At 47.1% G+C, this 26,878-nt stretch overlaps 1 protein-coding gene across 4 annotated transcripts in view; it reads right to left on the bottom strand.

Annotated features, from left to right (window-relative positions):
* The window catches only part of LOC143766381 (uncharacterized), a 162,273-nt gene that overhangs the window by 122,809 nt on the left and 12,586 nt on the right, over positions 1–26,878 (bottom strand). For 2 of the 4 annotated variants that reach the window (XM_077254027.1, XM_077254028.1), the window contains exon 16: positions 25,977–26,853. The exons of the other annotated variants lie outside the window; for them this stretch is intronic. In XM_077254027.1, coding sequence (XP_077110142.1) covers positions 26,234–26,853 — 620 coding nt within the window. In that variant the 3' untranslated portion in view covers positions 25,977–26,233. Of the gene's footprint in view, positions 1–25,976; positions 26,854–26,878 lie in introns of those variants that run through there. 4 annotated transcript variants of the gene reach the window in all.

Raw genomic sequence — 26,878 nt, 5'->3', positions numbered from 1 at the left:
GTCGGGGTAAGAGGGACCGGGCACTCTTCCTACAGCTATGCAAGTATATGAATATCTTATTTGACCATTCAGTCCACGGCACCTAACAAACCTCTACGGTTTAGCCAAGGGAAGTTTGTAATAGGGAGATTTATGCGGTGGCAATATGCACAATTGAACTAGTGGCTGGAGCGCTAAGGCTAACACCCTCTACATACATATGTACCTTATAGCATTGTTGATTATTGGAGGAATTTAGAAACTATTGATGCTCAGCCCATTTTCTATTATGTATGTCAAATTTCAACGCTGTTTTTGATTAGTAGCTTGTCGGTCCCTTACTACTGAGATATTTTGGTTTAATAAAATCTTGTATTTTAACTGTTTTTCTATATGTTCAATAAAAGGATTGTTTTTATATATAGCAATATGTGTGCTCTCTGTCACTGCTCAAGTGAGCTGTTGGTGATACGGACGGAAATCTATATTTAAATTATAACCCTAATGTGGCACACCGAGCACTTAAAAAAACATTACATACACTTACATTAAAATATTACACACCTATGCCACTCTGAACACGTAATAAAAATATAAGTCACCTGGTTAGCTTGGTAATACAACATTGAGATTTCATAAATACAAATTAAGTGTTGTGTCTGTTATTGTCCATTAGAATTTTTTTTTTTTTTTTAATTTTCTGAGTAACCCAAGTATGTTTCCATGAAAAGGTTAAATGGCACAGAATAATAATCTTTCTGAATTGGTAATTTATGAAATTAATTAATTTGACTTATTTCATAAGTAAATAAATAAGCGATTTAGGTGAATAACTTCTGAACTACACATAGAGTTGATCAGTTTTGGGCAGGGTACCTTAATCCAGATAAAAATGATATATGATCAGTTGGTTTTGGAACCGTTGGTGCACCATAGATGAAAATCTAATAGCTAAAGTCGCACTGCAGACTAACTGGTAACCGGCGGTGTTACGTCACTGTTCACACCACGCCGAGACCCCAAAAGAGTCTCCGTGCTGAAGGGTTAATGGGCAGCAAGGTGGCTCAGTGGTTAGCACTGTTGCTTTGCAGCTGGGGTTCTGGGGTCAAAGCCCACCAAGAACAAGATCCTGCAAGGAGTTTGTATGTTCTCCCAATGTTTACGAGGGTTTCCTCCCACACTCCAAAGACTTATAGGGAATCAGAGTGCGAGTCACAATGAGGAGAGTAATGACAATGTCTGTAAAGCGCTGTGGAATAAGATCGCGCTATATAAGCAAAAAGCATAATAAATAATAATAATAATAATAATGTCCCTGCTCCCAGTAATGGGGAATCTCCAGCACCTACCTCCACCCGCAGAGCCGCACACCACATATATGGCTGCTCTGTGCACAGGACCTGTGATGAGGTCACAGGAGGGGAGGAGTCAGGGGTCACATGATCAGGGGCCTCAGTGTATGCAGGACTCTGCTGTGCTGGTTGTCATGGTGCTGGATGAGGGGAAGTTTATGTGTGGGGTCAGGAGGGGTTTACAGTGTGGATGTAGCAGAGCCGTGTGTGTGCGAGGTGTACGGAGCAGAGCCGTGTGTGTACGAGGTGTACGGAGCAGAGCCATGTGTGTACAAGGTGTACGGAGCGGAGCCGTGTGTGTACAAGGTGTAGAAAGTGGAGCAGTGTGTGTTCGGAGCGGAGCCATATGTGTGCGAGGTGCACAGAGCAGAGCCGTGTGTACGAGGTGTACGAGGTGTACTGAGCGGAGCCGTGTGTGAATGGGGTGTACGGAGCGGAGCCATGTGTGTACGAGGTATACGGAGCGGTATGAGGTATACGGAGCGGAGCCATATATGTACAACTTCCGCAGAGCGGAGCAGTGTGTGTTTACGTAGAGGAGCCATGTGTTTGTGCAGACGGGAGCAGTGTGTGAGCATAGCGGAGCTGCGTGTGTTTGAAGGGTAGCACTGTATACATAGCGGAGCTGTGTGTGCGAAGTGGAGCAGTCTTTGTACGATGTGTATGGAGCAGAGACACGTGTGTGTGGAGCGGAAGTGTTTGTGTACGACATGAGCGGAGTACGGAGTGGAGCCGTTTGTGTGTCAGGAGAGGAGCTGTGTGTGTACGAGTTGTATGGAGCGGATCTGTGTGTATGGAGCGGAGCCGTGTGTGCACGAGTTATATAGAGCGGAGCTGTGTGTGGATCCGTGTGTATACAAGGTGTACGGAGCGGAGCCGTGTGTGTGTGTGGATGATGCCATGTGTGTGCGTGCAGAGTGGAACTGTTTGTGTATGACATGAGCAGAGCCGTGTGAATATGACATGTACAGAGCTGAGCCACGTGAGTACGATGTGTACGGAGCGGAGCCGAGTGTGTGCAGAGTGGAGCAGTGAGTGTGTCAGGAGCGGAGCTGTGTTGGTGTACGGAGCTGAGCCATGTGGAGCCGTGTGTGTACGAGGTGTATGGAACAGAGTTGTGTATATACAAGGTGTACGGAGCGGAGCCATGTGTGTACAACATGTGCAGAGCTGTGACTATCATCACGCATCACAAATTTCACAATATCACAGGCCGGGAAGGTCACAAGAACCACCCATTGTGATCTTTGGTACGAACTGCTCTCTACTGCCCCCTATTGTCCAGACAATTACAGGATCGGCCAAAGAATAACGGAGGAGGCCACAGGCTGTTTGCACTAACAGGCCGGTTATCGGAAAACTAACAGTGAGCGTATGGTATATACACCTCCGGATTCCAACACATGGAGTATGTATATACCCCCGTACTGTCACCGCTAACTTCCCAATAACCCCAGACTCGCTGCCACCAGTCATTTTTACAGGCTGGCTGAAGGCCTGGTTCTGGTAGCTCACGGCTTTGAGACGTGGTTACAAAACAAAAGGAACAGAACTATCACATTTTATATTTAATCCAAAGGGAGGCAGTGTCTATGAAAAATATACAAAAGATTTTACAGAGGGGACAAACAATACAGCATATACAGTTACAGAAAATAAAAGGGATAAAACAGAAGAAACTTAGGGTACCGTCACACAGTGCAATTTTGATTGCTACGACGGCACGATCCGTGACGTTCTAGCGATATCGTTACGATCTCGCTGTGTCTGACACGCTACTGCGATCAGCGACCCCGCTGAGAATCGTACGTCGTAGCAGATCGTTTGAAACTTTCTTTCGTCGCTGGATCTCCCGCTGTCATCGCTGGATCGTTGTGTGTGACAGCGATCCAGCGATGCGTTCGCTGGTAACCAGGGTAAACATCGGGTTACTAAGCGCAGGGCCGCGCTTAGTAACCCGATGTTTACCGTGGTTACCAGCGTAAAAGTAAAAAAAAAAAAACCGTACATACTCACCATCTGATGTCCGTCAGGTCCCTTGCCGTCCGCTTCCCGCTCTGACTGTCTGCCGGCCGGAAAGTGAGAGCAGATCACAGCGGTGACGTCACTGCTGTGCTGTGCTCTCACTGTACGGCGGCAGTCAGAGCGGGAAGCGGACGGCAAGGGACCTGACGGACATCAGATGGTGAGTATGTACGGTTTTTTTTTTTTTACTTTTACGCTGGTAACCACGGTAAACATCGGGTTACTAAGCGCGGCCCTGCGCTTAGTAACCCGATGTTTACCCTGGTTACCCGGGGACCTCGGCATCGTTGGTCGCTGGAGAGCGGTCTGTGTGACAGCTCCCCAGCGACCAAACAGCGACGCTGCAGCGATCGGCATCGTTGTCGCTATCGCTGCAGCGTCGCTTCGTGTGAAGGTACCTTTACACTGTATCTTCCTCAGCAATGAGGAGCACAGATTATAATTTGCCTTGATCTTTTATCAGCCCCGAGTTACACAAACACACTCCCTCCTCCCCTGTAATGACCTCACAGGAGTCGGGCTGTGGGCGGTCCTCAGTCCTTCAGGATTTCATGAAATCCCAACTTCTGCTATAACTTCATTCCTGATGGTCACAGAAGTTTGAGATTGCCGCAATATTTCCCATCAGGATTTTAGTGTTCCATAGATAGTAAACATGGCATAGCTGTGTCCGTTTCCTGCCCACTGTGGATTTGTGGCTCATAGGCAGGGGTTACAGCTATGAAAACTTATGTGTCTTGTTCCCCTGTTAGCCCCAGTGCTGAAAATGTATGTTTCACCAATTTCAGAGTTATACATATTTTGATATTCAATATTTCCTTTCGGAGACATTACGTCTGAGTGAAACTGCTCTGATGAAGGGAATGTGTATACTGGGTGACAATAGCTCTAAAGGCCCCGTCTCACTAAGCGATTTACCAACGATCACGACCAGCGATACTACCTGGCCGTGATCGTTGGTAAGTCGCTGTGTGGTCGCTGGGGAGCTGTCACACAGACCGCTCTCCCCAGCGACCAACGATCAGGGGAACGACTTCGGCATCGTTGAAACTGTCATCAACGATGCCGAAGTCCCCCTGCAGCACCCGGTAACCAGGGTAAACATCGGGTTACTAAGCGCAGGGCCGCGCTTAGTAACCCGATGTTTACCCTGGTTACCAAAAAAAACAAACACTACATACTCGCCTTTCGGTGTCCAGGTCCCTTGCCGTCTGCTTCCTGCTCTGACTGAGCCGCCGTACACTGAGAGCGCAGCGGTGACGTCACTGCTGTGCTCTCACTTCTCACTGTACGGCCGGGAGTCAGTGAGAGCAGGAAGCAGACGGCAAGGGACCTGACGGACATCAGAAGGCGAGTATGTAGTGTTTGTTTTTTTTTACATTTACGCTGGTAACCAGGGTAAACATCGGGTTACTAAGCGCGGCCCTGCGCTTAGTAACCCGATGTTTACCCTGGTTACCAGTGAAGACATCGCTGGATCGGTGTCACACACACCGATTCAGCAATGTCAGCGGGGCCTCAACGACCAAAAAAAGGTCCAGGCCATTCCGACACGACCAGCGATCTCGCAGCAGGGGCCTGATCGCTGGTACGTGTCACACATAGCGAGATCGCTATGGAGGTCGCTGTTGCGTCACAAAACTTGTGACTCAGCAGCGATCTCGCTAGCGATCTCGCTATGTGAGACGGGGCCTTAAGACAGATAAGGCCCTTTAACTATTTGTCCAACTCGTTATCTATACACAATGGACGTCTTCCTCAGTATACCAGGGTCTATTGTAAAGGTACCTTCACACGAAACGACTTTGTAACGATATCGCTAGCGATCCGTGACGTTACACGCAGCAGCGATCAGGATCCTGCTGTGATGTCGCTGGTCGCTGAATAAAGTCCAGAACTTTATTTGGTCGTCCGATCGCCGTGTATCGTTGTGTTTGAAAGCAAAAGCAACGATACCAGCGATGTTTTACACTGGTAACCAGGGTAAACATCGGGTTACCAAGCGCAGGGCCGCGCTTAGTAACCCGATGTTTACCCTGGTTACCAGCGTAAAAGTAAAAAAACCAAACAGTACATACTCACCTGCGCGTCCCCCAGCGTCTGCTTCCTGACACTTACTGAGCGCCGGCCCGAAAGTGAAAGCACAGCGGTGACGTCACCACTGTGCTGTTAGGGCTGGAGCTCAGTCAGTGTCAGGAAGCAGACGCTGGGGGACGCGCAGGTGAGTATGTACTGTTTGTTTTTTTTACTTTTACGCTGGTAACCAGGGTAAACATCGGGTTACTAAGCGCGGCCCTGCGCTTAGCAACCCGATGTTTACCCTGGTTACCCGGGGACCTCGACATCGTTGGTCGCTGGAGAGCGGTCTGTGTGACAGCTCCCCAGCGATCAAACAGCGACGCTGCAGCGATCGGCATCGTTGTCGCTATCGCTGCAGCGTCGCTTCGTGTGAAGGTACCTTTAGGGTATGTGCACACGTCCGGATTTCTTGCAGAAATTTCCTGAAGAAAACCGGAAATTTTCTGCACGAAATCCGCATTTTTTTTCTGTTTTTTTTCCCAGTTTTTTTAGCATTCTGCAAGCGTAATTAGCTTGCAGAATGCTAAAGTTTTCCAAGCGATCTGTAGCATCGCTTGGAAAACTGACTGACAAGTTGGTCACACTTGTCAAACATAGTGTTTGACAAGTGTGACCAACTTTTTATACTATAGATGCTGCTTATGCAGCATCTATAGTAAAAGATAGAATGTTTAAAAATAATAAAAAAAATAAAAAAATGGTTATACTCACCCTCTGCAGACAGCCAATCTCCTCAGCGGCGTCCGTTCCTATAGATGCCGGTGTGGTTCAGGACCTTCGATGACGTCGCGGCTTGTGATTGGTTGCGTGAGCGGTCACATGAGCGGTCACGCGACCAATCACAAGACCGCGACGTCATCGCAGGTCCTTCACCACACCATCTATAGGAACGGAAGCGGCAGCATGCACCGGAGAGGCGGGAACACTCCTGGGGCCATCAGAGGGTGAGTATATGACTATTTTTTATTTTTATTCTTTTTTTTTACCAATTATATGGTGCCCAGTCCGTGGAGGAGAGTCTCCTCTCCTCCACCCTGAGGTACCAACCGCACATAATCTGCTTACTTCCCGCATGGTGTGCACAGCCCCGTGCGGGAAGTAAGCAGATCAATGCACTCCTATGTGTACGGAATCCCCGCAATTTTAATGAACATGTTGCTTTTTTTTCCGCGATGCGATTTTTTCACGGAAAAAAATGCAACATTTGCACAAAAAATGCAGAATAGCCTGTAAATAATAGGAGGCATATGTTAGCGTTTTTATCACGTTTTTATAGCGAAAAAACGTGAAAAATACGCGAAAAATCCTGAACGTGTGCACATGGCCTAAGAGTGTCAGCTCCTTTTCTTAATGGGAAACCTTGTGAGGTGTCTGCTGTAATCCCATCTCTTTATAAAGTGTGGCCTGTATGTTAATTAGGCTGGTTCACTTCTCACTATGGGTAATCTGTACAATCTATTGCCTAATACAACAACAATATCCATCTAGGTGCAATTGCCCATGGCTAGGGTTGAGCGACTTTTGCTTTTTTAGGATCGAGTTGGGTTTTTCTCTCTCTCTCTCCTCCGTGCAAAGCATATGTTGTGTTTGACTGCGGAAATCACTGCAGCCCAAACGGTAATATGGCTCTATGACGCCGAAGAAACCAGGCCGGAACCTATGTCATCACGCTGCCCACACTCCTTAATTGGCTTAAAAAATGGCGGGGAAGGCGTCATACAAAACGCGACTTTGGCGCCAAGATCGCCGACCACGTGGCCGATCCCACGCTGGAGTCGAGTCGGGTTTCTCGAAACCCGACTTTGCCAAAAGTCGGCGACTTTTGAAAATGAACGATCCGTTTCGCTCAACCCTACCCATGGCTAATAAGTGGTACAGGCAGAAAAGTTTTTTTTTTTTTAAATATATATTTTATTGCAAAAATTATTAAAAACCTAATCCATAAATAGGGCTAAAAAACCTCCATAGGGAGGGACAATTTATACAGACACAATGTAAATATGTAAATTGGCCACCAATAATTACTCCTACTATGTATACCAAAAACAGCATATGACAAGAAAATAATGCATTATAAGGCGAACAAGCCAATATATTTATAACTGTATATATGTATTAATACAATATAGCTCTGTCCACCAAATCCTCTCTATATTAAGGGCCATAATCTTATCTCCATATGTAGGTGTACAAATATACGGTTAGACAGTAAAAGACCTCCATTGTCACATATAATAGAAATCAATGTGCAAATACTGCAGTATATTAAACGTTAATGCCGATAATGACAGTCTCCTGTAGTAAAAGGGATTGCCGAGAAATGACATTAATAGCAAGTGCTAGTGCCGATAGGTAGACATATTATAATAAGAGAGCTTACCGCCAAATAATGCCTGTGTCAGGTGTCCTTCCCTCCCGCCCAAAGGGCGCCGTTTCGCTGCTCGCTTCTTCTACCTATCGGCACTAGCACTTGCTATTAATGTGATAGGGTCACAACTTATCGAGAAACATGACAAGAAATCGGGCCTCCTGATGAGCCAGAGAGGCGAAACGCGTTGAGGCTAAATACAGACTAGGCGGGCGGCATAGCACCTGAATGATGAGTATCAAGTATATATGTATTTATTTGTTCCAGCTCTTGCAATATGTTGTGCATCTAAAACGGGCAGAGGCCTGCTAGCAGAGACTTATCAAATGTCTCTGGAATGTTCTCTGTTCACCATCACATGTGCTCATAATTGCATCTATTTGGTGAAACATTTGTAACTGCATTGTAGCTGGTACTAATGATATTGTGGTAACCTGTTATGATCCGGTGACCTTGGAGCCGCATGAGAGACCTTCTCAGGAGTAGGTGGTACCTGTACTGACCGCAAACCCTAAACTAACACCGCAACTAGAAGTAGCCATGGGGTGTACCTAACACGTCCTAGACACCTCGAGACAGCCGGAGGACTAAATACCCCTATAGATGGAAATGGGAATTCTATCTTGCCTCAGAGCAGAACCCCAAAGGATAGGCAGACCCCCACAAATATTGACTGTGAGTATAAGAGGAAAGACACACGCAGGCAGAAAAACAGAACTTAGCAAAAGATGCACTTTTAGCTAAATAGAAAAGGATAGGACAGAATTCTAAGCGGTCAGTATTAAAATCCTAAAAATATCCACAGCAGAAAAATACAAAAATTCTACATCTAACTAAAGACATAGAAAGTATATCTGCATCTCCTGAGAATCCAGCATGACTGAAAAATCCAAACAAAGTCTAAGCTGGACAAAAACACAATGAATTGCACTGAATTGCAAAGCACACTGCATGTGTGCACAGAGAAAAAAAAACCAGACACTTATCTTAGCTGAATTGGCAGCAGGGCATGAGGAACAAGAGAGAGATGCAATCTCTCCAAGAACAATGGACAACTGGCCAGGAGTAATGGATCCTGCACACCTAAATACCTAGTAGAGCTGCAATCAGCAGAAACACCTGCCCGGATTACAACCCCAAGACAACTGCACTACCACTAACAACCACCGGAGGGAGCCCAAGAGCAGAATTCACAACAGTACCCCCCCCCCCCTTGAAGAGGGGTCACCGAACCCTCACCAGAGCCCCCAGGCCGATCAGGACGAGCTAGATGAAAGGCACGGACCAAATCAGCAGCATGGACATCAGAGGCGAAAACCCAAGAATTATCCTCCAGGCCATAACCCTACCATTTGACAAGGTACTGAAGCCTCCGCCTCGAAAAGCGAGAATCCAAAATCTTCTCAACCACATACTCCAACTCCCCATCAACCAACACAGGAGCAGGAGGATCAACAGAGGGAACAACGGGCACCACATATTTCCGCAACAAAGATCTATGGAAAACATTATGGATGGCAAAAGAGGCCGGAAGGGCCAAATGAAAAGACACCGGATTGATAATCTCAGAAATCCTATAAGGACCAATAACCGAGGCTTAAACTTAGGGGAAGAAACCTTCATAGGAACATGACGGGAAGAAAACCAGACCAAATCCCCAACCCGAAGCCGGGAACCAACACACCGACGAAGGTTAGCAAAACGCTGAGCCTCCTCCTGAGACAACACCAAATTGTCCACCACATGAGCCCAAATCTGCTGCAACCTGTCAACCACAGAATCCACACCAGGACAGTCAGAAGGCTCAACCTGCCCCGAAGAAAAACAAGGATGAAAACCAAAATTACAAAAGAAGGGCGAAACCAAGGTAGCCGAACTAGCCCGATTATTAAGGGCAAACTGGGCCAATGGCAAGAAAGCCACCCAATCATCCTGATCAGCAGACACAAAGCATCTCAAATAAGTTTCCAAAGTCTGATTAGTTCGCTCGGTCTGGCCATTTGTCTGCGGACGAAATGCGGAAGAAAAAGACAAATCAATGCCCAGCCTAGCGCAAAAGGCCCGCCAAAACCTAGAAACAAACTGGGAACCTCTGTCGGACACAATATTCTCCGGAATACCATGCAAACGAACCACATGCTGAAAAAACAACGGAACCAAATCAGAAGAGGAAGGCAATTTAGGCAAAGGCACCAAATGAACCATCTTAGAGAACCGGTCACAAACCACCCAGATAACCGACATCCTCTGGGAAACCGAAAGATCTGAAATAAAATCCATAGAAATATGCGTCAAGGGCCTCTCAGGGATCGGCAAAGGCAAAAGCAACCCACTAGCACGGGAACAACAAGGCTTGGCCCGTGCACAAGTCCCACAGGACTGCACAAAAGAAAGCACATCACACGACAAAGAAGGCCACCAAAAGGACCTACCAACCAAATCTCTGGTACCAAAAATACCAGGATGGCCAGCCAACACAGAACAATGAACCTCAGAAATCACTCTACTAGTCCATCTGTCAGGAAAAAACAGTTTGCCCACTGGACAGCAGTCAGGTTTGTCAGCCTGAAATTCCTGCAGAACCCATCGCAAATCAGGGGAAATGGCAGAAAGGACCACCCCTTCCTTCAGAATGCCGACCGGTTCCAGTACCTCAGGGGAATCAGGCAAAAAACTCCTAGAGAGGGCATCAGCCTTAATATTCTTAGAACCCGGAAGATACGAGACCACAAAATCAAAACAGGAGAAAAACAAGGATCATCGAGCCTGTCTAGGATTCAGCCGTTTGGCAGACTCGAGGTAAATCAGATTTTTATGATCGGTCAAGACCACAATACGGTGCTTGGCTCCCTCAAGCCAATGTCGCCATTCCTCAAACGCCCACTTCATAGCCAACAACTCCCGATTGCCGACATCATAATTGTGTTCAGCAGGCGAAAACTTACGGGAAAAGAAGGCACACAGTTTCATCAAGGAACCAACAGAATTCCTCTGAGACAAAACGGCCCCTGCCCCAATCTCAGAAGAGTCAACCTCAACCTGAAACGGAAGAGAAACATCCGGCTGACGCATCACCGGGGCAGAAGTAAATGGGCGCTTAAGCTCCTGAAAGGCAGAGACAGCCACAGAGGACCAATTCGTTACATCAGCGCCTTTCTTCGTCAAATCGGTCAGGGGTTTAACCACACTGGAGAAGTTAGCAATGAAACGGCGATAAAAATTAGCAAAGCCCAAAAATTTCTGAAGGCTCTTCATGGATGTGGGCTGAATCCAATCATGAATGGCCTGAACCTTAACAGGATCCATCTCTATAGATGAGGGAGAAAAAATGAAGCCCAAAAAATAAACCTTCTGCACTCCAAAGAGACACTTAGACCCCTTCACAAACAAAGCATTATCACGAAGGATCTGAAATACCATCCTGACCTGTTTCACATGAGACTCCCAATCATCGGAAAAAATCAAGATGTCATCCAAATATACAATCATGAATTTATCAAGATAATTCCGGAAGATATCATGCATGTAGGACTGAAAAACAGATGGAGCATTAGAGAGTCCGAATGGCATCACAAGGTATTCAAAATGGCCTTCGGGCGTATTAAACGCAGTTTTCCATTCGTCACCCTGCTTAATACGAACAAGATTATATGGCCCCCGAAGGTCAATCTTAGTAAACCAACTAGCCCCCTTAATCCTGGCAAACAAATCGGAAAGCAAAGGTAAAGGGTATTGAAACTTGACCGTGATCTTATTCAAGAGGCGATAATCTATACAGGGTCTCAAGGAGCCATCCTTCTTAGCAACAAAAAAAAATCCCGCTCCCAACGGTGAAGAAGATGGCCGAATATGCCCTTTCTCCAAAGATTCCTTAACATAATTCCGCATAGCGGTATGTTCAGGCACAGACAGGTTGAAAAGTCGGCCCTTAGGAAACTTACAGCCTGGAATCAAGTCAATGGCACAATCACAGTCCCTATGCGGTGGAAGGGAACTGGACTTGGGCTCATCGAATACATCCTGAAAATCAGACAAAAACTCTGGAACTTCAGAAGAGGAGGAAGAGGAGATTGACATCAAAGGAACATCATTATGAACCCCCTGACAACCCCAACTAGTCACAGACATAGACTTCCAATCCAACACAGGATTATGTATCTGCAACCATGGAAAACCCAGCACAATAGCATCATGCAAATTATGCAACACCAGAAAACGACAATCTTCCTGATGGGCTGGCGCCATGCACATGGTCACCTGTGTCCAAAACTGGGGTTTATTTTTAGCCAAAGATGTAGCATCAATGCCCCTTAAAGGAATAGTGTTCTGCAAAGACTGCAAGGGGAAACCACAACGCCTGGCAAATTCAAAGTCCATTAAGTTCAAAGCGGCGCCTGAATCCACAAACGCCATGACAGAAAATGACGACAATGAGCAGACCAAGGTCACAGACAACAGAAATTTAGGTTGTACAGTTCCGATGGTAACTGAACTAGCGATTCTCTTTGTACGCTTTGGGCAGACTGAAATGACATGAGAAGCATCGCCACAATAAAAACACAACCTATTCTGACGTCTGAATCCTTGTTGTTCCGTTCTAGACAGAATCCTATCACACTGCATAGGCTCAGGCATCTGCTCTGAGGACAACGCCACAGCGCGCACAGTTCTGCGCTCCCGCAAGCGCCGATCAATCTGAATGGCCAGAGACATAGAATCACTCAGACCAACAGGCGTGGGAAACCCCACCATAACGTTTTTAACAGATTCAGAAAGACCCTTTCTGAAAATTGCCGCCAAAGCATCCTCATTCCATTTAGTCAGCACAGACCATTTTCTAAATTTCTGACAATACAATTCTGCCGCTTCTTGACCCTGAGACAGGGCCAACAAGGTCTTCTCCGCTTGATCCACAGAATTTGGTTCATCATATAATAATCCTAGAGCCTGAAAAAAGGCATCTACATTAAGCAAGGCCGGATCCCCAGATTCCAGGGAAAATGCCCAATCCTGAGGGTCGCCACGCAGCAGGGAGATGATAATTTTAACCTGCTGAATGGGGTCACCAGAGGAACGAGGCTTCAGAGCAAAAAAGAGTTTACAGTTGTTTTTAAAACTCAAAAATTTGGACCTGTCCCCAAAAAACAAATCAGGAGTAGGAATCCTAGGCTCTAAAAGCGGAGTCTGAACAATATAATCAGAAATACCCTGTACCCTAGCAGCAAGCTGGTCCACACGAGAAACTAATCCCTGAACATCCATGCTAGCACAAGACTCCTCAGTCACCCAGAGGAAAAGAGGGAAGGAAAGACAAAACAGGCTACAGAAAAAAAAATAGCTCAAGTTCTTTCTTCCCTTCTTCTGAGATGCATTTAACTCATTGTTGGCCAGTTGTACTGTTATGATCCGGTGACCTTGGAGCCGCATGAGAGACCTTCTCAGGAGTAGGTGGTACCTGTACTGACCGCAAACCCTAAACTAACACTGCAACTAGAAGTAGCCGTGGGGTGTACCTAACACGTCCTAGACACCTCGACACAGCCGGAGGACTAAATACCCCTATAGATGAAAATGGGAATTCTATCTTGCCTCAGAGCAGAACCCCAAAGGATAAGCAGACCCCCACAAATATTGACTGTGAGTATAAGAGGAAAGACACACGCAGGCAGAAAAACAGAACTTAGCACAAGAGGCACTTTTAGCTAAATAGAAAAGGATAGGACAGAATTCTAAGCGGTCAGTATTAAAATCCTAAAAATATCCACAGCAGAAAAATACAAAAATTCTACATCTAACTAAAGACATAGAAAGTATATCTGCATCTCCTGAGAATCCAGCATGACTGAAAAATCCAAACAAAGTCTAAGCTGGACAAAAACACAATGAATTGCACTGAATTGCAAAGCACACTGCATGTGTGCACAGAGAAAAAAAACCCAGACACTTATCTTAGCTGAATTGGCAGCAGGGCATGAGGAACAAGAGAGAGATGCAATCCCTCCAAGAACAATGGACAACTGGCCAGGAGTAATGGATCCTGCACACCTAAATACCTAGTAGAGCTGCAATCAGCAGAAACACCTGCCCGGATTACAACCCCAAGACAACTGCACTACCACTAACAACCACCGGAGGGAGCCCAAGAGCAGAATTCACAACAGTACCCCCCCCCCTTGAAGAGGGGTCACCGAACCCTCACCAGAGCCCCCAGGCCGATCAGGACGAGCTAGATGAAAGGCACGGACCAAATCAGCAGCATGGACATCAGAGGCAAAAACCCAAGAATTATCCTCCTGGCCATAACCCTTCCATTTGACAAGGTACTGAAGCCTCCGCCTCGAAAAGCGAGAATCCAAAATCTTCTCAACCACATACTCCAACTCCCCATCAACCAACACAGGAGCAGGAGGATCAACAGAGGGAACAACGGGCACCACATATTTCCGCAACAAAGATCTATGGAAAACATTATGGATGGCAAAAGAGGCCGGAAGGGCCAAATGAAAAGACACCGGATTGATAATCTCAGAAATCCTATAAGGACCAATAACCGAGGCTTAAACTTAGGGGAAGAAACCTTCATAGGAACATGACGGGAAGAAAACCAGACCAAATCCCCAACCCGAAGCCGGGAACCAACACACCGACGAAGGTTAGCAAAACGCTGAGCCTCCTCCTGAGACAACACCAAATTGTCCACCACATGAGCCCAAATCTGCTGCAACCTGTCAACTACAGAATCCACACCAGGACAATCAGAAGGCTCAACCTGCCCCGAAGAAAAACAAGGATGAAAACCAAAATTACAAAAGAAGGGCGAAACCAAGGTAGCCGAACTAGCCCGATTATTAAGGGCAAACTGGGCCAATGGCAAGAAAGCCACCCAATCATCCTGATCAGCAGACACAAAGCATCTCAAATAAGTTTCCAAAGTCTGATTAGTTCGCTCGGTCTGGCCATTTGTCTGCGGACGAAATGCGGAAGAAAAAGACAAATCAATGCCCAGCCTAGCGCAAAAGGCCCGCCAAAACCTAGAAACAAACTGGGAACCTCTGTCGGACACAATATTCTCCGGAATACCATGCAAACGAACCACATGCTGAAAAAACAACGGAACCAAATCAGAAGAGGAAGGCAATTTAGGCAAAGGCACCAAATGAACCATCTTAGAGAACCGGTCACAAACCACCCAGATAACCGACATCCTCTGGGAAACCGGAAGATCTGAAATAAAATCCATAGAAATATGCGTCCAGGGCCTCTCAGGGATCGGCAAAGGCAAAAGCAACCCACTAGCACGGGAACAACAAGGCTTGGCCCGTGCACAAGTCCCACAGGACTGCACAAAAGAAAGCACATCACACGACAAAGAAGGCCACCAAAAGGACCTACCAACCAAATCTCTGGTACCAAAAATACCAGGATGGCCAGCCAACACAGAACAATGAACCTCAGAAATCACTCTACTAGTCCATCTGTCAGGAACAAACAGTTTGCCCACTGGACAGCGGTCAGGTTTGTCAGCCTGAAATTCCTGCAGAACCCGTCGCAAATCAGGGGAAATGGCAGAAAGGACCACCCCTTCCTTCAGAATGCCGACCGCTTCCAGTACCTCAGGGGAATCAGGCAAAAAACTCCTAGAGAGGGCATCAGCCTTAATATTCTTAGAACCCGGAAGATACGAGACCACGAAATCAAAACGGGAGAAAAACAAGGATCATCGAGCCTGTCTAGGATTCAGCCGTTTGGCAGACTCGAGGTAAATCAGATTTTTATGATCGGTCAAGACCACAATACGGTGCTTGGCTCCCTCAAGCCAATGTCACCATTCCTCAAACGCCCACTTCATAGCCAACAACTCCCGATTGCTGACATCATAATTGCGTTCAGCAGGCGAAATTACGGGAAAAGAAGGCACACGGTTTCATCAAGGAACCAACAGAATTCCTGTGAGACAAAACGGCCCCTGCCCCAATCTCAGAAGCGTCAACCTCAACCTGAAACGGAAGAGAAACATCCGGCTGACGCATCACCGGGGCAGAAGTAAATCGGCGCTTAAGCTCCTGAAAGGCAGAGACAGCCACAGAGGACCAATTCGTTACATCAGCGCCTTTCTTCGTCAAATCGGTCAGGGGTTTAACCACACTGGAGAAGTTAGCAATGAAACGGCGATAAAAATTAGCAAAGCCCAAAAATTTCTGAAGGCTCTTCATGGATGTGGGCTGAATCCAATCATGAATGGCCTGAACCTTAACAGGATCCATCTCTATAGATGAGGGAGAAAAAATGAAGCCCAAAAAAGAAACCTTCTGCACTCCAAAGAGACACTTAGACCCCTTCACAAACAAAGCATTATCACGAAGGATCTGAAATACCATCCTGACCTGTTTCACATGAGACTCCCAATCATCGGAAAAAATCAAGATGTCATCCAAATATACAATCATGAATTTATCAAGATAATTCCGGAAGATATCATGCATGAAGGACTGAAAAACAGATGGAGCATTAGAGAGTCCGAATGGCATCACAAGGTATTCAAAATGGCCTTCGGGCGTATTAAACGCAGTTTTCTATTCGTCACCCTGCTTAATACGAACAAGATTATATGGCCCCCGAAGGTCAATCTTAGTAAACCAACTAGCCCCCTTAATCCTGGCAAACAAATTGGAAAGCAAAGGTAAAGGGTATTGAAACTTGACCGTGATCTTATTCAAGAGGCGATAATCTATACAGGGTCTCAAGGAGCCATCCTTCTTAGCAACAAAAAAAAATCCCGCTCCCAACGGTGAAGAAGATGGCCGAATATGCCCTTTCTCCAAAGATTCCTTAACATAATTCCGCATAGCGGTATGTTCAGGCACAGACAGGTTGAAAAGTCGGCCCTTAGGAAACTTACAGCCTGGAATCAAGTCAATGGCACAATCACAGTCCCTATGCGGTGGAAGGGAACTGGACTTGGGCTCATCGAATACATCCTGAAAATCAGACAAAAACTCTGGAACTTCAGAAGAGGAGGAAGAGGAGATTGACATCAAAGGAACATCATTATGAACCCCCTGACAACCCCAACTAGTCACAGACATAGACTTCCAATCCAACACAGGATTATGTATCTGCAACCATGGAAAACCCAGCACAATAGCATCATGCAAATTATGCAACACCAGAAAACGACAATCTTCCTGATGGGCTGGCGCCATGCACATGGTCACCTGTGTCCAAAACTGGGGTTTATTTTTAGCCAAAGGTGTAGCATCAATGCCCCTTAAAGGAATAGGGTTCTGCAAAGACTGCAAGGGGAAACCACAACGCCTGGCAAATTCAAAGTCCATTAAGTTCAAAGCGGCGCCTGAATCCACAAACGCCATGACAGAAAATGACGACAATGAGCAGACCAAGGTCACAGACAACAGAAATTTAGGTTGTACAGTTCCGATGGTAACTGAACTAGCGATTCTCTTTGTACGCTTTGGGCAGACTGAAATGACATGAGAAGCATCGCCACAATAAAAACACAACCTATTCTGACGTCTGAATCCTTGTTGTTCCGTTCTAGACAGAATCCTATCACACTGCATAGGCTTAGGCATCTGCTCTGAGGACAACGCCACAGCGCGCACAGTTCTGCGCTCCCGCAAGCGCCGATCAATCTGAATGGCCAGAGACATAGAATCACTCAGACCAACAGGCGTGGGAAACCCCACCATAACGTTTTTAACAGATTCAGAAAGACCCCTTCTGAAAATTGCCGCCAAAGCATCCTCATTCCATTTAGTCAGCACAGACCATTTTCTAAATTTCTGACAATACAATTCTGCCGCTTCTTGACCCTGAGACAGGGCCAACAAGGTCTTCTCCGCTTGATCCACAGAATTTGGTTCATCATATAATAATCCTAGAGCCTGAAAAAAGGCATCTACATTAAGCAAGGCCGGATCCCCAGATTCCAGGGAAAATGCCCAATCCTGAGGGTCGCCACGCAGCAGGGAGATGATAATTTTAACCTGCTGAATGGGGTCACCAGAGGAACGAGGCTTCAGAGCAAAAAAGAGTTTACAGTTGTTTTTAAAACTCAAAAATTTGGACCTGTCCCCAAAAAACAAATCAGGAGTAGGAATCCTAGGCTCTAAAAGCGGAGTCTGAACAATATAATCAGAAATACCCTGTACCCTAGCAGCAAGCTGGTCTACACGAGAAACTAATCCCTGAACATCCATGCTAGCACAAGACTCCTCAGTCACCCAGAGGAAAAGAGGGAAGGAAACACAAAACAGGCTACAGAAAAAAAAAATGGCTCAAGACCTTTCTTCCCTTCTTCTGAGATGCATTTAACTCATTGTTGGCCAGTTGTACTGTTATGATCCGGTGACCTTGGAGTACTAAAATCCTAAAAATATCCACAGCAGAAAAATACAAAAATTCTACATCTAACTAAAGACATAGAAAGTATATCTGCATCTCCTGAGAATCCAGCATGACTGAAAAATCCAAACAAAGTCTAAGCTGGACAAAAACACAATGAATTGCACTGAATTGCAAATCACACTGCATGTGTGCACAGAGAAAAAGAGAAAAAAAAACAGACACTTATCTTAGCTGAATTGGCAGCAGGGCATGAGGAACAAGAGAGAGATGCAATCCCTCCAAGAACAATGGACAACTGGCCAGGAGTAATGGATCCTGCACACCTAAATACCTAGTAGAGCTGCAATCAGCAGAAACACCTGCCCGGATTACAACCCCAAGACAACTGCACTACCACTAACAACCACCGGAGGGAGCCTAAGAGCAGAATTCACAACAGTAACCCACGTAAGGCATCTGTATATGTTGTGTATCCGAAATGGGCAGAGGCCCCTCAGCAGAGATTTATTTAATGACTCTGGAATGTTTACTGTTCACCACTGTATGTGTTCATAACTCCATCTATCTGGTGAAACATTTGTAATTGCAATATGGTGTGCATTTAAAATGGGCAGAGGCCTATTAGCAGAGTTTCATCTAATGACTCTGGAATGTTTACTATTCACCATCATATGTGCTCATAATTTCATCTATTTGGTGAAACATTTGTTATTGCATAGTAACTGTGGCTAATTACATTGCGGTATTCCACGCTAGGCATTTGTGCCAAAGATTATTTACAATCAGGGCTATGTTTGCATATTCTGCCACTAAACGCCTAAAGGTACCTTCACACTAAGCGACTTTGCAACGATAACGATAGCGATCCGTGATGTTGCAGCGTCCTGGATAGCGATATCGTTGTGTTTGACACGCAGCAGCGATCTGGATCCCGCTGTGATATCGCTGGTCGGAGCTAGAAGTCCAGAACTTTATTTCATCGCTGATCACCCGCTGTCATCGCTGGATCGGTGTGTGTGATGCCGATCCAGCGATGTGTTCACTTGTAACCAGGGTAAATATCGGGTTACTAAGCGCAGGGCCGCGCTTAGTAACCAGATATTTACCCTGGTTACCATTGTAAAAGTAAAAAAAAAACAAAAAACACTACATACTCACCTTCTGATGTCTGTCACGTCCCCCGCCGGCGGCTTCCCTGCACTGAATGTGTCAGCGCCGGCCGGCCGTAAAAGCAGAGCACAGCGGTAACGTCACCGCTGCTGCCGGCGCTGACACATTCAGTCAGTGCAGGAAGCTCAGAGCAGCAGCGCGTAACCCTGTGGACGCCGAGGGACGTGACAGACATCAGAAGGTGAGTATGTAGTGTTTTTTTAACTTTTACAATGGTAACCAGGGTAAATAGCGGGTTACTAAGCGCGGCCCTGCACTTAGTAACCCGATGTTTACCCTGGTTACCCGGGTGCTACAGGGGGACTTCGGCATCGTTGAAGACAGTTTCAACGATGCCGAAGTCGTTCCCCTGATCGTTGGTCACTGGAGAGAGCTGTCTGTGTGACAGCTCCCCAGCGACCATACAACGAATTACCAATGATCGCATCGCTGGTCGTGATCGTTGGTAAGTCGTTTAGTGTAACGGTACCTTTACTCCAGTGGTCTTCGTAATCCTTCGTTCTGACAAATGCTGGTTTCCTGAATGCCCTCCTGTAGGAGGGAATGAACAGAATAGGAAACCCTGTTTTTCTTTCTCCTGCTTTAGTCAGAATGTCATCTAATACTGCCCCAAACAGGTACTCACCCTGACAGGGTATAGCGCAGAGTTTGGATCTGGTTTGGGCGTCACCCTTCCAACCCTTCAACCACAACGCTCTGCGGGCTACAAAGCCATTCTAGCTGCTAGACGGAGAGAGTCAATAGAAGCATCTGATAGAAAAGCAGCTGCACCTTTAATTAATGGAATGCAGGAACGCAACTTGTCTCTAGACATGCCGTTCTTTATATTTTGTTCCAGCTGATTCAGCCAAACGAGCATAGGTCTTCCCCGTATGCAGCGCCCCCACTGCCGCAGGGCCGAGGGGTACCCGGTACCGGGCCTCTGAGTCTCTGCTCTGGGGTTGTCACGGTGGCTAGGCCCGGTCCGTGACCCTGCTGAGGGGCCTACAGTAATAGATGGTGTTAAATGGTGGTGTTGCGGTGCAGTGTAGGTTGTAATAAATAACGAGGACACCAGGTTGCAGTCTCTTTACCTCTTTACTGAAGATCTCTGGGTCCTCAGTCTGGAATCCGGATAACCAGGCTGCGCAAGTCCCGCCGGTCCAATGGCACCTCCAGAGTTCTCTTAGCAGGTGGAAATCTGTGCCTTCCTTCTAGCGCTAGGTGTTGCGGTCCTTCCCTGCTGTGCTTACGGAAAGTCCCCACAACTGTTGTGTCTGTTTCTTAAGTTCCCTCACAACTCGATTAGATGATGTTCTGCTAATCCTCCGTCCCTCCCTGATGTTACGGTTAGGACGGCACCCGTATGACGGGTAGGCTCGGAGCTCTTCCGGGACCCTAGAGTCGCCCCTCTCCACAAGTTGCCCCCCAAGACTGCATAGGTGATTTAGGTGAGACAGCCCGCCTTAGACTGACTGTCCTGCCGTTGGTTTAGAGTATTGCCTGAAGCTGAATATTGTAATACTCCCTCGGCGTTCCGGCCGCCGGTTGTGCGCCTCAGTAGGATGTTGCCTCGGTCTCACAGCACGACTCCTACTGGTATTCTCCTTCTTGCTTTGATCTCGTTTCTCACTCAGCACAATCTATCTCGCTTCCAATCCCTTCTTGGGCACCGCCGCTATGCTGAGCAGGCACGGTCCCGTTACGTTCGCTCAAGTTGCCAGGCCTCTGTCAGGATCCCACCCCTGACAGGGACCCTACCGAATCTTCTCCCACAACACCCTCTGCCACAAGGTGTTGCCTGGTTCCAACCCAGTCAGCTTTCTGTCCTAACTTCCTGCCTGACCCCCGGTTTTACCAGTATGTGAGGAGTGGCCTAATGAATAGAACCCTTAGCTCCCCCTGGAGGCCCGGCTGTGAAATGTATTGGTGTCTGTGATACCTGGTCAGATGAACTCCTTCAGTGCCATCAGACGTACCATAGCTCCCCTTAGTGGCGGAGCCACAGTACTGCAACGACCAGGACTCTGGGGCGCTGCACTCCCCCCCGGTTAAATCCAGTACTCCTGGACTGGGAAGAAAACAACAATACAGGTTAGCAAAAAGACATACAGTTTTGAAGATGCAATAACAATAAGTAAGCTTGAACAGAGCTTCCCTTTATGGGAGGTGAGGACACTTGAACGTTACAAACATGGTTAAACATTATAAATTACAGGCTATAAATAACTCCTGTTACCCAACCGGGTATTCTACTCAGTGCAAACTTTTGAATAATAAGTTAACATTGCCTTTAAGGACGTACACTTCCTATCCACTAAAGACTTTACTTATAAAACATTATGATATTAATTAACTCTTTCTCTTTCATTCTCCTTCATTAAATCTGCAGGACCGCCTGTCCTAACTGCTCCAGGCCTACTGCCTCTCCTTTCTTTACAGGACCGCCCCTTTCAGCCCGGGCCTACTGCCTTTTCAACTACTATACACAGTATAGAACATAACATTACTTTCAGTTTAAGAGCACTGAGCCATCTCTACATGACTCCTATGAGGACTCACTGACTAACCCCGTACGGGTTCACTCTCTGTCCTCATTTTTCTATCAACATTATCAATCATTTCTTACAATCAACTGGTTGGATACACATAACTTTTTCATGTAAGCATCATCATCACTTTCTTTTGGTCAAGACATTATTGCTATCTATCAGTCTTAAAGCAATACCACTCTTTAAATGCAACAAGTGAACATCCCCTTTAAGAGGGGACCAAGTCTTTATGAGGTAGCACATCTTCTCAAGCTACCAGTCCATACTCAGCAAAGGCTCCGGTGCGGTATCTTCACAAAGAGTCCTCCTTTAAGTAAAACCAGTAGGGAGCACCTTTAAGAAGGTGCAAACTATTTACAAGCAGTTTGTATCATGCACTGTTCATGATTGCGGCAGTTCTTGATAACAAGGAGAGAATAGAAATAACAAAAAAGCAATAGGGATCCCGGGTCAACAAAGGGATCCCTTTAAGAGTTAACCCTAGACGGGTTTAGCAGCAAAATCAGGAAACGAACAGTTAACTATTTACATTCTCGTGGTATCGAGGTTTATCCTCATAGTAAGTTGCAAGACATCAGCCGAAAGTGGACACCTTCTGACTGTGCAGGCTTCGATCCTTGGTCGACGGCTGATGCCGCACCAGTGTTACTGGTGGATTTCCCGGGTGCAGTCAGACCACCTGATGTCTGAATCTGAAGGCGGACTCTAGCCGCCAGCTCAGTTGCTGCAATGAGACGTACGGCGGCAATAGTGGTAAGATCTGTCACATCTGGTTCCATCATGGTTGAAGTAACAGATGACGCTTCCCCAAGCTCACAGCGGCGAACGTTCCGAGCGTACCATCCGTATGCATTCCGATGACGGGTGTAGGTCACCTGATCCCCCTTTTGCAATGGATCACCATCTCGGCTGCAGCAGGGAGTCTTCACGTTGCAACTAGTAACGAAGACGTCCGTTGGTAGCCCCGGTTCCTGTATGGAGCCCCATCCCCTCTTCGGGTGGAAGGCTAACACAGTTCCCTGCTTTACCACGTCCTTCTTACCACACACAAGAGGTGGTGGTTGTACTCTCGGTGGGTCAGTCAGTTCTGCCTCTTTTTGTCTTTTCCAACGTAGGATCAGGCATTGTTTGTATTGTTCCCAGGTAAGCACAGCAAGGGTGAACCCTTCCTCCCGAGCTCCATCTGGCCCGACCCGGGGGGTGTCCCACTGGAGAATCACCCCGTCTGGGCCCACGTCTATGGGTTCTCCCATCCTGGTCGGCAGCGGTGGTACCAGCTTCCCCATTGCGTCGGGGGGTAACACCACTAGCTCTGCCGAGAGGAGGCGGCTTTTACTGGGGTGAGGGCCGGTCGCGGGAGCGGGATCGAGCGGGGGCGTCTTCCATACCTGCGCCTGATGTGATTCCACCGATGTCGATCCGGTCCGTTGACGAGGACACTGGAATCGGCTGCAGCCCGGACCGCGGCTCTTCCTCTGCGGCCTCCGGATGCGACTCCGCTCCCCATGGCTCCTCCTCGGCTGGCTCCGATGTCGGGATAGGCGGGTTCAGCTCCCCTGTCGCCGGCTCCAAGGAGTTCAGATTCTCCCGCTGTGGTGGTTGAGGGTAAGCCGGGATTGCTCCTTCCTCTTTCAGGCACTTGCTGTTCATCATCGCTGTCTGATAGTCGGTGGCAATGCATGCACCTGGCTCTGCCATTTCTCCGGGGTTGAGCTTCTCCGTCACCCGATTCCCGCCGTTGCAAATCAAGGGGTGGTCCTCTGCTTTGAGGCAGGTCTTCGCTTTGCAGCAAGAGGTGCAGGGGGCGGTCACCGCTTCTGGCGCCACTTTGGTAGTCTCCTCCCATGGCACGCCCCCCTTCTTCTTTGGTGTAGCAATGGCGGCGGTTTTTGGCGGGAACTTTTGGCGGCAAACGGCACAGCACAGTCTTTGCAATATAGTTCAGTCCAAGCACAACAAATCACAGTTCCAAGGCACACATGACCTGATTCTTCAGGCTTAAGTAGATCCTGTTCGTGACGCCAAATTGTAGCGCCCCCACTACCGCAGGGCCGAGGGGTACCCGGTACCGGGCCTCTGAGTCTCTGCTCTGGGGTTGTCATGGCGGCTAGGCCCCGGTCCGTGACCCTGCCGTGGGGCGCACAGGGGATTACTAGGAGTGGATGATGTAGATGGGGGTGAGGCTGTAGTGTAGGTTGTAATAAATAACGAGGACACCAGGTTGCAGTCTCTTTACCTCTTTACTGAAGATCTCTGGGTCCTCAGTCCGGAATCCGGATAACCAGGCTGCGCAAGTCCCGCCGGTCCAATGGCACCTCCAGAGTTCTCTTAGCAGGTGGAAATCTGTGCCTGCCTTCTAGCGCTAGGTGTTGCGGTCCTTCCCTGCTGTGCTTACGGAAAGTCCCCACAACTGTTGTGTCTGTTTCTTAAGTTCCCTCACAACTCGATTAGATGATGTTCTGCTAATCCTCCGTCCCTCCCTGATGTTACGGTTAGGACGGCACCCGTATGACGGGTAGGCTCGGAGCTCTTCCGGGACCCTAGAGTCGCCCCTCTCCACAAGTTGCCCCCCAAGACTGCATAGGTGATTTAGGTGAGACAGCCCGCCTTAGACTGACTGTCCTGCCGTTGGTTTAGAGTATTGCCTGAAGCTGAATATTGTAATACTCCCTCGGCGTTCCGGCCACCGGTTGTGCGCCTCAGTAGGATGTTGCCTCGGTCTCACAGCACGACTCCTACTGGTATTCTCCTTCTTGCTTTGATCTCGTTTCTCACTCAGCACAATCTATCTCGCTTCCAATCCCTTCTTGGGCACCGCCGCTATGCTGAGCAGGCACGGTCCCGTTACGTTCGCTCAAGTTGCCAGACCTCTGTCAGGATCCCACCCCTGACAGGGACCCTACCGAATCTTCTCCCACAACACCCTCTGCCACAAGGTGTTGCCTGGTTCCAACCCAGTCAGCTTTCTGTCCTAACTTCCTGCCTGACCCCCGGTTTTACCAGTATGTGAGGAGTGGCCTAATGAATAGAACCCTTAGCTCCCCCTGGAGGCCCGGCTGTGAAATGTATTGGTGTCTGTGATACCTGGTCAGATGAACTCCTTCAGTGCCATCAGACGTACCATAGCTCCCCTTAGTGGCGGAGCCACAGTACTGCAACGACCAGGACTCTGGGGCGCTGCACGTACATGTGGCCGAAATTGCTGGTTTAAACGCTCCTATGCAGGACTCCCAGGATCTCTTTAGAAGGGCATCTGACTTACTATCCATAGGATCAAAGTACTGGCATCTTCCACCGGCAAGGAGGACCGACGAGAGGTAGAAGCAACTGCCACATCAACCTTGGGTGCTTTAGCCCAGGAGGCCAGGTCCTCATCATCAAACGGGTATCACCTTTTGGACGCTTAACCCTGCTGTTGTGTTTGGGTCATAGTGACCCGTAGAGAATTACAACTATAGTATAGTAACTATAGTAACAACTTGTCAGAGGTCATGGAAGGGACAAGTGAAAATCTTTGGTTACACCGAGCCGGACAATTGGACATGTTTCAGTCCTGTGAGCAGACTTATCTTGTGTTCCCTCTGGGCAACAAGCCATTTTTATACACGGTCAGCAGGCTCTCATCTGGGGTATATACCCCACTATGATGTCATAACATCCCACTTTGCTATAATATTACCCCAATATAATGTCATAATATCCCATTGTAATTTCATAATACCCCATTGTGATGCCATAATACTATATTGTGATGAAATACCCCACTATGATGTCATAGTAATAAAATCTTTGGTTACATTGAGCTGGACAATTGGACATTTCAGATTACTGTCTGCTGGCTGTCATCTTTAATTTAACACAAAATCTAAAGGGTTAACAGTGATCTGCTTGATGCTGTTAGCTTCACATGTCAGATGACCAGATTAGCCGAAATGTGTGGGGGTTGATGCGAGCTCAGAGCATGAGCTCATCTAAAAGGGAGGGAGGCGGCCAAGGTCGTGAAGGAGTTAAGAAAAGATAAAACGTACATGATGACAAGATGATAACTTCAAAATAGCAACATATCATAGGTCCTAACTAGTTTACACATAACACCACTGAGGAAATGGTAAAAGGAAAATGTTTATTTATATTAGTTATGACAATAAGAATAATGAAAATAATATTTATTGACTTATATAAAGCTTTTAACTCCATGGCACTTTCCATAAATCCAAAGCACTGTCCACATTGGGTCCCACAATCCAAATTCCCTATCAGTATGTCTTTGGAGTGTGAGAGGAAACCGGAGAACCCGGAGGAAACCGACGCAAACACGAGGAGAGCATACAAACTAAAATGCTCTTCTAAATGTCATGAAGTCAGGTGGTCAGCCGTGAGACACTCGCAGCTTCTCCAAATTTATGGAGTGAAATGGAATCATCGATCAACAGTTCTGCCCCTGGTTTGATATTGCAATTAGCCACAAAAAGCATTGATGGGGTGTTCTCGTCAATTATGTATTTAAGGACAGGTTTCACGTTGTAATTTTTCGGTGATTGATTAATCTTTCGCCCAAATGTTGAAGGCATGTCCGGGTGACAACTGCATGGAGCCTCCCTGGCATCAAAACACCACACCTTTTCACCAATATTAAAAAAAAACATATGTCCTTGGCGCTCACACACAGTTGCCTGTAATTTTTCAGCCTCGTCTCCTTCTACAAGCACTCCATGGTAGTCACAAATTATGTCTCCCTTTGTAAAAGCACGAGTTGTGTGCAGTCTTTCACCTTTACTTCGACCATTTGTAATTATTAGGCCTTTCCAGTTTTGCGATTTCACCAAATCTCGAAGTTTGACTAAGTGCTCTAGATCCCCTCTTTTTGGTTTGGGTTTCCATCCACGTTGGACATCTTCTAGGCCAGGTAGATTGGACGTCCAGCGCTGTTTTTTCAGATAGCCCTTTAGGTCTTCTTCTTTTGGGAAATGCCTGAAAAAATCTACAAGAAAATACAATACTGTAAA

The sequence above is a fragment of the Ranitomeya variabilis genome, chromosome 4, assembly GCF_051348905.1.
Source record: "Ranitomeya variabilis isolate aRanVar5 chromosome 4, aRanVar5.hap1, whole genome shotgun sequence".
Classification (NCBI taxonomy): Eukaryota; Metazoa; Chordata; class Amphibia; order Anura; family Dendrobatidae; genus Ranitomeya; species Ranitomeya variabilis.
Note: the sequence above shows the minus strand (reverse complement) of the source record. Positions and strands in the feature narration are given on the sequence as shown.